Source organism: Exophiala dermatitidis (genome assembly GCF_000230625.1).
Source record: "Exophiala dermatitidis NIH/UT8656 unplaced genomic scaffold supercont1.2, whole genome shotgun sequence".
NCBI classification, from domain to species: domain Eukaryota; kingdom Fungi; phylum Ascomycota; class Eurotiomycetes; order Chaetothyriales; family Herpotrichiellaceae; genus Exophiala; species Exophiala dermatitidis.
The window spans coordinates 2824275-2835784 of record NW_008751647.1 but is presented as its reverse complement, the minus strand read 5'-3'; the positions used below and the strand labels follow the sequence as shown (position 1 = coordinate 2835784).

Here is an 11510-nt window from a genome sequence, read left to right as displayed (position 1 = left end):
CTGTGCTAATCATCTCCATTTGGATGGGTGGGCGATATGCGGCCACAGCTTCACTTACCGTGCGACTGATGAGAGTATCGCTGTCGTCTACAACTTGAACATTGTAAGCTGTCGTCTGGCGGTCTGGTAGTTTGTCATCAATCTTATATCAGCCTCTTAGTCAGCCTCAGCTTTCAGCCGAACTGCACGTGCTGCACCCCGCGACACGTCAGTCCCAAGCCGTGTAGTACTGCACAGTGTTCGTACAGTAGGTAGGTAGATGGGTATTAACGGCGCATGGGGCCACCGGCTGAAACACTGCAACTTGAACTACGATCCACTGTCTCATCCATAGTCTTGGTACTGATACTGGCATACAGACGACGGCTTCCCTTCCAGGACATCACTTGCCTCTCGGTCGCCTCCGTCTGCTCCTCTCCCACAGCCTTGACACCGAGAACAAACTCCCCCTGTCCGACCTCTATTCCTGAGCGCAGCCTTGTCGATCTCCCTTATCTCCTCTCCCAGAGAACCGCGATCACCATTGGTTTGTGGGTTATCTGAACGCTCACACATCCTGCCGCCGCGATGTCATCGCAGGCTGGAGCCGCGGCGCAGAAGCCTCAGATCCAGCCTTGTCGGTACAAGACAGGTAGAAGTGATGGTCTCCAGGTCCCGATGCTCTCGGCTTACATGTACAAGGGAAAACGCTGGGTGCGGGCTCATACTCGGTGGTCAAAGAGTGTGTCCACATAGACACGGGTCGATACTATGCCGCCAAAGGTCTGTTCACACCATTACGGTCCAGCCACAACACACATTGCTGAGTTAGCGCAGTCATCAACAAGCGACTCATGGCCGGGCGAGAACATATGGTGTGTGACTGCTGGACTGCCTGGAAGTTGATCCATGAATTGACGTTGTCAACACTATAGGTGCGCAACGAGATTGCAGTGCTGAAACGGGTGTCGGTGGGACACCGCAACATTTTGACACTCGTCGACTACTTTGAGACGATGAACAATTGTACGCATGACATAGACGCACACAGGCCTGTGGCACTCCAACGTTACACGTTCTGACTGACTCTAGTATACCTGGTGACGGACCTAGCACTGGGAGGAGAATTGTTTGACCGCATATGCCGGAAGGGCTCATACTACGAATCGGACGCGGCCGACCTCATTCGAGCCACTCTATCCGCAGTAGCATACCTGCACGATCACGGCATTGTGCATCGGGACCTCAAACCAGAGAACTTGTTGTTCAGGACACCCGAAGACAATGCAGACCTTTTGATTGCGGATTTCGGCCTGTCGAGGATCATGGACGAGGAACAGTTCCACGTTCTGACCACGACATGCGGTACACCCGGCTACATGGCGCCCGAAATTTTCAAGAAGACCGGACATGGTAAACCTGTGTACGTACTGAACTTATGTCTTTCGTTGCCTCTTTACTGACTTTGAGGCTACAGGGACATCTGGGCCATCGGTGTCATCACTTATTTTCTTCTATGCGGCTACACGCCTTTCGACCGCGAAAGCAACCTTGAAGAAATGCAAGCCATCCTCGCCGCAGACTATTCGTTCACACCGGAGGAATACTGGCGCAATGTGTCGCAAACGGCACGAGACTTTATTGATCGGTGTTTGACCATCGATCCTCGAGCCCGGATGACGGCACACCAAGCTCTGCAGCACCCCTGGATCAAACCTGAGGACCCCACCAGCCCCGAAAAGGGCGCCGAAGAGGGCCAGGACTTACTCCCGACGGTGAAGAAGAATTTCAATGCTCGTCGCACTCTTCATAAGGCCATCGACACCGTCCGGGCGATTAACAAACTCCGGGAAGCTGGTGGATTGATGGCCGGCCAGATGGACGGCGCCATGAGCGTGGATCCTAAACCAAAGTCGGAAATTGTCAATGGCAGTAAAGTGCTCAACGACCAGGGCCAGGTCATTCATGGCGAGGAGGCTAGAGGCCCCGTCACCTCGCAACAGCACTCCGAGGCTAATGATGGTGGACATGGCCCAGACGCCATGGAGATTGATTCTCGCGGCAATGCTCGCGGTCAAACTGAGGACCAAATCCGGCGGCAACAGGAGAAAATCGCCAATACTGTTAGCGGGCTATGGGGACGCAGGCATTGATGAAGACGAAAGCGGGTCTATCCCTCCGTCCTCGTCTTCGCCGGTCGAATGCCGTAGACAGAAAGCCAACAACCTATAAAAAAAGGTCAGGGATTGGCCACGGCACTCAGTGATGATGACCGAGACAACAACATATCAGTTCCCTTTGTAGTTGCTCAAGATAGGACGGGCAGATGGCCGGGTAACGTGTCTGTTTTCTGTGTGTGAACGACGCAACGCAGGCTTATTTCATGCATGTCCAAGTCAACCGTGGGTTTACAGAGGCGCGGGCTGTCCGGCTCTCAGGTTCTCATGCTCTCATTCGGGAATGGTCCAGGGAATCGGAATCGGATCATATGCCCGCAAATTTCGAGACGTCAGATACAGTAACATGAATACTACTAGGTATCTATGATGACCATGAATAATGCGATACATCACACTCACACAGCGAGAGTCACTTATAGTAGGCGGACAATAGAAGAATAGCACAAAACAGGTCCAGGCCCAGGTCGTACTGTTTGGTGTTGTTTGGTTCCTAATTCTCATTTGGAATTTTGTCTATCTGTCCGAACGGACGGACAGGTGGTGAGTCTCTCTGTATCTTATCTATCCAGCTCAGATAGCTCTACCTTGGGTAGGAGGTAGCCAGTCTCTCGACCAAGTTCAGCAGAAGCACAGCTGCCGCAGCAAAGCAATTCACCAATCCATCCACATCACATTACTTATCCGAAGACTCTGCTGATGGTGCCTTCATCTTTCTCCCTGCCATCAAGAATGATTGGAGAATGTCCAATCAAACCATTTCGATCCCATGAACCTCGCCCCAAACCTGCTCTCTCGCGCATGGATTATGATCGTAATGGCCATCATTTGGATCGACTTGATGGTCTTGCGCACTGCTGTTTCCGTTGCCCGCTGATTTGTTCGTATTCGTGTTGGTCTTGTTGGTGTTGTGGCCCTGTGTGCTGATAGCACGCTGAAGTTGGTTCAAGTTGCTCTCGTCTGCCGCGGCGAACCTACCGCCGAGAAAGATGTGGGAGAAGGCGAACCAGGCGGTGGTGAAGAAGAGGATACTAAAAAGTTCCCAAGGGTTAGCACTTAGTCCGGGGTTTGGAACCAGAACAGATGACCCAACCCGGCAAGCCAGTTGGGTCATCTTGTCCCAGCTAGAACCTAGTCTGCTTTCGCAGCTAGATCCTCCTCCGCTTCGCAGCTAGATCCTCCTCCGCTTCGCAGCTAGATCCTACTCCGCTTCGCTCCGTAGGATTTAGTTGTACTTACCATTCCAACACCCCAACAGCAATACTGCCCCTCGCAGCAGCACAGGCATCGACACCCTCACCGCAGAAATCAATCTTATGGCGTCTCAGATGATCGGCGATAGATGCAAATCCGCCCAGCCAGAAAATAGCGGTGGTTGTCTCGGCGGCGAGCATGGCGAATGGGTTGGCGAGCAGGGGGAAATAGCGGGGACAGATGATTGTGTAGGGAACCGTGATGAGCATGGTGAAGACGGCGACGAAGATGTAGAAGACGACGGAGCTGGGGACGGTGGTGATCGTTGTGGGTGGGCCGAGGGTTTCGGTGTTGATTGCATTTGCAACTAGAAAGACAAAAAATTAGCTTGGAGTCTGAGGTTTGAGGTTTGTAAGTCGAGGGTTTGAGGCTTGGGATGGTAAGGGGATAAGAGATGGCAGAGGACATGAGGAGAGAGGTAGTGGGCGATGTCTTTCAAGGGAGAGGATATGAGGGAGAGAGAGGTGGCGGATGTGACTTTTACTTACCCGTGGCTCCGAGGGACATGGCAATGAATGCCAGAACGCCCTGGACCATGCGGATGGCAAGAACTGGGTTGAAAGGCATCTTGGATCGAGACGCGGGTGCTGTTCAGATAATTCGTTTGAGGAGAAAGGTGCGCTGCTGCTCCGAGAGCCGGCGCGTTGCTTGTCGGGATGTTGTGGAGATAGAGAGGACAGAAGAGGCAGAGGTTTAAAAGTTTGAAGTGTGTGTCGGACTCGTAGAGCGGATCTAAACGTTGGTGGTTGTAGAGATCGGATCAAAGACAGGAAGAAAGAGACGGCCGGAAGGTTGGTTCGATTCTCGCTTGCGCAGGTTGTTGACGAGACTAGAGCCCAAGTCTGGATTTTGGGTCGAGTGGGCTTGGAAGAACCGAGGGCGGGCAGCTGATAATGGCTACTTGTTGATGCGGGTGAACAGACCAGATAGACTAGAGAAAGCAGTGCAGAACAAGTGTGCGGGACGTCTTCTTTCTGTCCAAGACAATCAATTGTCGAAGAGAGCGCAGGTGCTGATAGCACAATCAAGACGCACCAGTGCGCAAGTTGACTGAGGCTGGAATATCCCGGAATGAACAGGCAGGCAGAAGAACCAAAACAGAACAATCAAAAACCAACCACAGTACGCTGATATTTCCCGGCAGGCTATTGTGTAGAGACCGGCTCAGCCGCGAGAGAGACAGAAAGACAGAAAGACAGGTATGCATAACGCGAGACATTAGTCTTGATAAAATGAAAACCTTGTAGATGCTTGCTTTCTTGCTAGGCGCGTTGGCCATATTCATCCTCTCAAACACGCGAGACTCACCGTAAGCATGCAGCCTTGTTTGGTGCATTGCCAGATTGTTTGTTTGAGATATGGCTGACGACAATTACATGCATGGATAACCGTTGACAGAAGGCGACAAGCGCGCGAGGGGTATGTTGGAGAGAGAGCATGAGAGGAAGAAAAGACAATAAAGGACTGATATGAAACAAGTGAGAAGCGAGGTCGCGGCCTGACAGATGGAATCAAAGTTGTGGAGCCAAGGCTGAATGAGTGAGACAGTGCTTGTTTCAGGGGTCGGCAGCCTCGGCCCCAGCGATTCGATGACAGCCACCTATTTACAGTACAGCGCACACTGCTCACACGCTGCCAATTGGCCATTAAAGGTTGAAACAAGCAGAGAAACATCATCAATCTGTGTCAATTCATCGTGTTCCACTTGCTCTGCGATTGAGTCGAGATTTTAGTCTAAACATGGTATACCCCGACGCCGATTATATCCATGCTATCCCTCTTGCTATTTAACAAAGAGTTGAGTCGACTACAACTACATTTCTGTCCTACTGAGCCCTAAGCACTCACCACCTCCAGCACTCCACCTTGATTGCCATTGTCGACGTGGTTAGGCTGTCTCTTCCTCTTCGTGATCATCCCGCCTGAATACAGGATGATCGGTGGAATGCCTACAGCACACCAGATTGCCATCGTCCAGGTCATGGTCTTCCACCCCGCTGCCGACCGGACGGCACCCGAAACCAGCGGGCCGATCAAACTACCACCCGCCCACGCGACGTTGAAGATGCCATAGCTTTGACCATATGCCGACTTGCCAGCGAACAGGTCAGGGTCCTGGCGCACTTTGGCGTCACACACCTTGCTGAATTCGGCCATCAAAGAAGTCAGCAGAAGAGCAGTTGCACTCCCAAGTAGGACCAGGAGCGCGCAAAGCAACACGGCCTGGCCTGTCGTATCATGATCGACCAACCGAAGCAAGACCCAAAAAGGCACACAGAGCAACAGACCCGATGCGGCGATCCAGCGTGGTCCGTATTTGTCGGTCCAAACTCCTATGATAGGACCGGCGAAGCTCGGAGCAAGCAGTGCGATGAAGACCAATCCTGCACCCAGAGCGTCCCATCCGAATATCTGGTTGACATACAGCGGGAGGGTGGTGTCGATGGCGGTGAAAGTCATTGACCCCACGAGATTGCCCCAGAAGGCGGCGAGAATGCGGCGGGATTTCAGAAGAATCAGTAGAGGCGGCAACTTTCGTTTCTTTCTGCGGGGACCAGAGTTTTCTTCCGCAGCAGCCGCACGCGAGGTCTCCTCTTTCTCTCCCACAGCGGTCGAATCTGTGGCTTGTGCCCGATTCTCCAGTGGGACATCAGTCCCTGTTCCTTGGGTGGCCTGGGATGACCGGCGAGCAGGCGATTCGGGCTCCAACCATTTTGCGGCAATCTTCTTCTCGATCAAAGCCAATCTCAGTAGAATGTCGAAGCCGATAATGGCAAAAGTGACCCCAAACACGGCATAGTATCCCGCCCGCTGGTACACAACACCTCCGATCAAAGGAGCCACCAGGACGCCCAAAGAGGTAGCCATGCTAACATAGCCGATGGCCTGACCGGCTTCCTCCTCCTTGACAGTGTCGGCCAAGAGTGCCAGGGCAACCGTCCACACGACCGAGGCTGACGCTCCCTGCAACAGCCGGCCAACCACAAGAATCGGAATCGTCCTGCCCAGACATAACATGAGAGTCGAGCCGGCCAGGACGATCAGTCCGAGAAGCAAGGGAGTCCTCCGAGAGTGTGTACGGTCGGCTACCCATCCAAAGATAGGGGCGAAGAATAGTAGTGCAGCGGCATATACGGCCAGAAGCACCGAAACCCAGTGCTGAGTGTCCTGGTGAGACACATGCACTCTGTCTTGGAGTGCGAATGGGACGACAGGCACGATGACACCGTAAAGAAAGATATCCTAACATGCACATGGATCGTTAGGATTCGTTCGACCGCGGTTTTGAAACGAGAGCAATATAGTCGCAATGCGCAAAGGACTCTCCTGACTTACAGTGAAAACCGACCAGCACACCGCGAACAAGATGAACACCTTGGATGAACGAAACTCGAGACAGATCGGCCTTTGTCCACGAAAGGGGATGATCCGGTCCAGTAGCGCGTCTCGCTGCTTCCATACATCCATCGCTTTTTGCTATCTTCTTGTCACATTTCTCGCAAGGTAAGAAAGAGAAGCCCAGAGTCGAGGGACCGAAGTCATCTAGACCGCTCGACGATCGACGGACGGCAAAGGAAAAGAAAGCATCATCATGATTCGATCAAGCATTACATAAGGCGGGTCCAATTTCTGAGCAGCAAAGTTCGGCTCCGGCCATGTCCGACCAAATCCGCCCAAAGCCGGACATCCAAGCTCGCGTCTTCACTCTTAAACCAAATGCGACACTGGCAGCTCAAAATACACATCACCTCCATAGTGGGACGCTGTGTCTGTTGATGGTGCAGCTGACCGACCAGAAATTCTTTGCCCGGGGTGTTACTCAGATAGACAGTACTGGATGTGAAGGAAGTTCCACGCTTTCTGGCGCGCCATGCGTTGTGGTGATGCCAGGCAGCACCATGATCCTCGCCGAACCTCACGCGCTCAGGATTAACTGTAGAACCAGGCATGCATCAATGGTCAGTTCCCAGGGCGACGATGAGCTGAAGTTCACTGACGCATAAGTGCCGCGCTATTTGCTTGTTGACGGTCAGTTGCCTGGCCCCGACGATGTTTCCCTTCACTCCCAAAGCGCATTTTGGGGGTGGGATATTAGGGTATCAGATGATATACTGTGAGTAGTGAAGACATTATTGGTATATATATGTCATTATCTTTGTTCAAGACTTCATCCCAACAACAAAGTTCGAGAAACCCTGGCTCAGCATGGTTCGGTACACGACTCTTGCAATCCAAGACCATTCTTAACCCACAAAGAACCGGCTCATCAGGGGATATCTTACCCTTGGAAACTTAAGCATGGCGAAGACGGCGGGATGCAGACGACTCCAGCTTCTCCTGGTGTTCTTCATGTCTTTTATGACCCTGAGCAGCGCCAATTTACCACAATTGGTGGTCCCTTTGCACACCAGCCTACAGGATCCGGGCCCAAAACTGCAGCAAGCGTTCAAGGATAGTGTGATGCTAGCCCGGGTTGTCGCATTGACATTCGATCCTTGCGAAGAAGTGTTCCTGCGCTACTTCACTGCCGAGGAGGCTGATTTTGTCAAGCATGCCTTCCGCACATTGGCAAATGTTCCGCTCGACGTGATGATCAATGAGGAAACTGATATCGGTGGACTTCTCGGCGCGCCCACATCGCCAGGCACCTTGCAACCAAAATTCGCCAACCTGGACATCGCCTTGGGAGACCATCCGGACATTCCAGCAGCGGACAGACTCTACGGCCATTTGTCTGAGGACGGGCTCCTCTTTGATGCGTATACATATCTTGACGTGGATGAGTTCGAGCTCAGCGATGAAGCCAGTCAAGTAGACATGATCTCATTGTGCGAGCAGTTGTTTCAATTTCCGTCCCTGGACGAAATTGAGCACCCACCTAATGAGCCATGGGCTCGGGATGCCCAAGGCAATCCGTTGCCCGGGTTCACATGCAATGGTCTCGGCAATACTGACAGTGACTGGATGGTCTCTCCCGGCGCCACGCTCCTGCACGAGCTCATGCACTGGAGTTACCTGTTCAAAGACATACCTGGGTTTTCTGGGTTGATCCGGCAGGATGAGGCTGGCTTGCCGCAGATCCGTGACTTTTCGCAACCCAACTCCAACCCGCCGGACGGAATGGGGGCGTATCATGCAAGACTGCTCAGAGACCTTGGGCCGTATACTGCCATTCAGAATGCGGACAGCTATCGCTGGTACGCATTGTCCAAGTACTGGACCTGGAAATGCAAGCGAGGATTTGCAGCGGCCACGAGTGACTTGGACGTCTATAAAAGGGGTCCGAGGACGAGCGCTAGTCAGCCAGAGATGGCTGCTGCTGGAGAGGAGGCAAGCGGCACGGGTCAATAGGAGCTCAGCAATGGAGAACTCGCGCATATGATGGGATATACAGCATTGTACAACTTGAATGTAGTACTGCGAGGCTGTGACGGTGATGCCACTGCAGCGTTCACCGGGCCGATGTTGATCCGCTGCCCCTCCATCTTTGGACTGATAAGATAAGGACAACAGATCCGGGGGCCATTCTCTGCAGGCACACAACGCAGGTTGCGAGGAGTGATCGATGGACCTTCGGCCTGGTATCAAGTACTGAGGAGTGGCATCCAGGACTGATGGAGGATGTCACCCAGTAAAGGGACGCCCGTGCCAGACAGCTGGATTTGCCCATCTTTGGATCGCAGATTGAGCCGTTCTGACAGGCTCCCCGATGCCCGGCATCGCCTGCGTCAACCCTCTCTCTGGGACCTTCATCTCGAACCACCAACGCAACATGGCCGCCTGGCTCGCCAATTCAACCAGTCGCTCCACTAGTACTGGTGCCATCCTTTTCAACTTCTTTGGCGTTCGCGTCGTCGGAGCAATGGTCGTCGGAAACTTGAACTGCGAAAATGGCAAAGGCAGAACTGGCGTGGGTTGGCGTCCGATCACGCAATCGTCCAGAACCCCAAACTAACCGCAGTTGCGGGGGAGGAAAAGCGACACTCTCGACGAGAGCTTCAATCGCACACAAAGGCCCAGGTTGTCCTCCTTCCCGCCCTTCTTGCTCTCAGGAAATCTTTTCTATAGGCTATCTTGCTTCCGTTTGACCTTTTTCTGCCTCTTCACCTGTATATTTGCTTCTGAGACGTGGTTGTGCCCTTGACGAAACGACCTCTTGCTGTTCAGCCTTTACACAACCTTGCCTGTAGGATCAGGTCACTTCCTCCACCATGTCTTCCGACGACTACGTTCAGAAGTTCGAAACCCTTCAGATCCATGCCGGTCAATCTCCCGACCCGGCAACCCATGCCCGTGCCGTGCCTATCTACCAGACCACCTCGTTCACCTTCGATGACTCGGCTCATGGCGCGAGGCTGTTTGGCCTGAAAGAGTTTGGCAACATCTACAGTCGGATCATGAACCCAACGGTTGATGTGTTTGAGAAGAGAATTGCAGCTCTCGAGGGAGGTGCCGCAGCGGTGGCCACGTCCTCAGGTCAAGCGGCACAATTCATGGCCATTGCCGCTCTTGCACACGCCGGGGACAACATTGTCTCCACCTCCAACCTGTACGGAGGCACCTACAACCAGTTCAAGGTCATGTTCCCGCGCTTGGGCATTGAGACCAAGTTCCTGACCTCGGAAGCCCCCGAAGATTTCGAAAAGGCCATCGATGACAAGACCAAAGCGGTCTATGTCGAGACCATCGGCAACCCTCGTTACAACGTTCCGGACTTCGAGGCCATTGCCAAAGTCTGCCACGCCAAAGGTGTCCCTCTGGTGGTGGACAACACTTTTGGAGCTGGTGGCTATTTCTGCCAACCGATCAAACACGGTGCCGACATTGTGGTGCACAGCGCGACCAAGTGGATTGGTGGTCACGGTACCTCGATCGGCGGTGCCATTGTCGACTCGGGCAAGTTTGACTGGGTCGCGAACGCTAAGAGATTTCCCCAGTTCAATGAGCCTGCTCCGGGTTACCATGGTCTGAAGTTTGCGGAAACTTTCGGTGCTCTGGCCTTCATCATCCGGGTGCGCGTGGAGATTCTGCGTGATCTGGGTGCTTGCCTGGCTCCGTTCAACTCTCAACAATTCATTCTGGGTCTCGAAACCCTGAGCTTGCGATGTGAACGCCACGCCTCCAACGCGCTGCAGCTTGCCAAATGGCTCGAGAAACACCCGAACGTCGCCTGGGTGTCGTACCCGGGATTGGAGAGCCACCCGTACCATCAGATTGCGAAGAAATATCTCCCCCGCGGCTTTGGCGGTGTCTTGTCGTTCGGTGTCAAGGGAGGAGCAGAAGCAGGCCAGCAAGTGGTGGATAATTTCAAGTTGATCTCGAACCTGGCCAAGTAAGTTGTCACCAACCCTCAAAATCTGCAACACTGACGGTGGTTACTGTAGTGTTGGAGACGCGAAGACTCTTGCAATTCACCCATGGACGACTACTCACGAACAGCTCACCGAACAAGAACGGTACGACTCTGGGGTAACTCCCGATGGCGTCCGCATTAGCGTGGGAATTGAACATATCGACGACATTATTCACGATTTCGAACAAAGTTTCGCGGCCAGCAGTGCTGCTCGACCGGATGCGGAGGCCAACAAGGACAATGCCACGACTGGGGCGAAGCCGACTGTTGATGCCAAACTCAGTGGGGCCACCTAAATTTCTATATCTATAGTTGATTGCAATGTCTGATCATGGTCTGGTTCGCATAGGACCGAATCTCTAGACGAAGAGCTCTGCGAGTGCGAGAAGGGTACCTACAGTAGGTATGTGTAGGGTTGTCTCTACGGTCGGGGTTTAGGTTGGGTAGCATCCCCGTCAAAGGAGCCCGCGGCCCCCATGAGAAGCGAAAAGCGACGAGCCAGGCAGGATGATGACACTGCCAGTAGCCGGGGATCGATTTAGTCCGGGGTTGTCTCGCGGGATGGTCCATTGGTAGTTAGATCCAAGATCCCGACATACAAGATACAGACGTGGCAGAAGTTGAAATCCTACCTCTGCTCATTTTCACATGTCTCTATCGTTCGGCTTTGACCGTGTGCAACGGCAGTATCAGCCTTCAAGGCGGGTCACCTTACGATTCGATCCAATTGCGTACAACGTGCAAAA

The 11510-nt window shown here is 53.2% G+C and overlaps 5 protein-coding genes across 5 annotated transcripts; 3 read left to right on the top strand and 2 right to left on the bottom strand.

The window, feature by feature from the left end:
- The first annotated feature begins 250 nt into the window (after positions 1–250).
- HMPREF1120_02483 (Ca2+/calmodulin-dependent protein kinase) lies at positions 251–2627 on the top strand. Its single transcript, XM_009156526.1, has 6 exons — positions 251–631; positions 682–762; positions 817–854; positions 915–1005; positions 1072–1402; positions 1457–2627. Exons 1-6 carry the CDS (start codon positions 568–570, stop codon positions 2130–2132), a joined length of 1281 nt encoding a protein of 426 aa, XP_009154774.1. The 5' UTR covers positions 251–567; the 3' UTR covers positions 2133–2627.
- A 353-nt stretch (positions 2628–2980) lies between these two features.
- HMPREF1120_02482 (uncharacterized protein) lies at positions 2981–3977 on the bottom strand (the record flags this gene model as incomplete). The annotated part of the gene is made up of 4 exons (XM_009156525.1): positions 2981–3072; positions 3135–3187; positions 3396–3717; positions 3899–3977. The coding sequence occupies 4 exons, from the start codon at positions 3975–3977 to the stop codon at positions 2981–2983; spliced, it is 546 nt and encodes a 181-aa protein (XP_009154773.1).
- Positions 3978–5246: 1269 nt separating this feature from the next.
- On the bottom strand, positions 5247–6878 carry HMPREF1120_02481 (MFS transporter, DHA1 family, tetracycline resistance protein; the record flags this gene model as incomplete). The annotated part of the gene is made up of 2 exons (XM_009156524.1): positions 5247–6653; positions 6747–6878. The coding sequence occupies 2 exons, from the start codon at positions 6876–6878 to the stop codon at positions 5247–5249; spliced, it is 1539 nt and encodes a 512-aa protein (XP_009154772.1).
- Positions 6879–7709: 831 nt separating this feature from the next.
- On the top strand, positions 7710–8762 carry HMPREF1120_02480 (uncharacterized protein; the record flags this gene model as incomplete). Its single annotated transcript, XM_009156523.1, has 1 exon — positions 7710–8762. The coding sequence occupies one exon, from the start codon at positions 7710–7712 to the stop codon at positions 8760–8762; it is 1053 nt and encodes a 350-aa protein (XP_009154771.1).
- Positions 8763–9622: 860 nt separating this feature from the next.
- On the top strand, positions 9623–11060 carry HMPREF1120_02479 (O-acetylhomoserine (thiol)-lyase; the record flags this gene model as incomplete). Its single annotated transcript, XM_009156522.1, has 2 exons — positions 9623–10743; positions 10796–11060. 2 exons carry the CDS (start codon positions 9623–9625, stop codon positions 11058–11060), a joined length of 1386 nt encoding a protein of 461 aa, XP_009154770.1.
- Between the last annotated feature and the right edge of the window lie 450 nt (positions 11061–11510).

Coding starts and splice junctions, on each gene's coding strand:
- HMPREF1120_02483 (XM_009156526.1), top strand. CDS start 568: ATGTCATCGCAGGCTGGAGCCGCGGCGCAGAAGCCTCAGATCCAGCCT. Junction 632..681: donor GCCTTGTCGGTACAAGACAG/GTAGAAGTGATG, acceptor TACATGTACAAG/GGAAAACGCTGGGTGCGGGC. Junction 1,006..1,071: donor CTTTGAGACGATGAACAATT/GTACGCATGACA, acceptor GACTGACTCTAG/TATACCTGGTGACGGACCTA.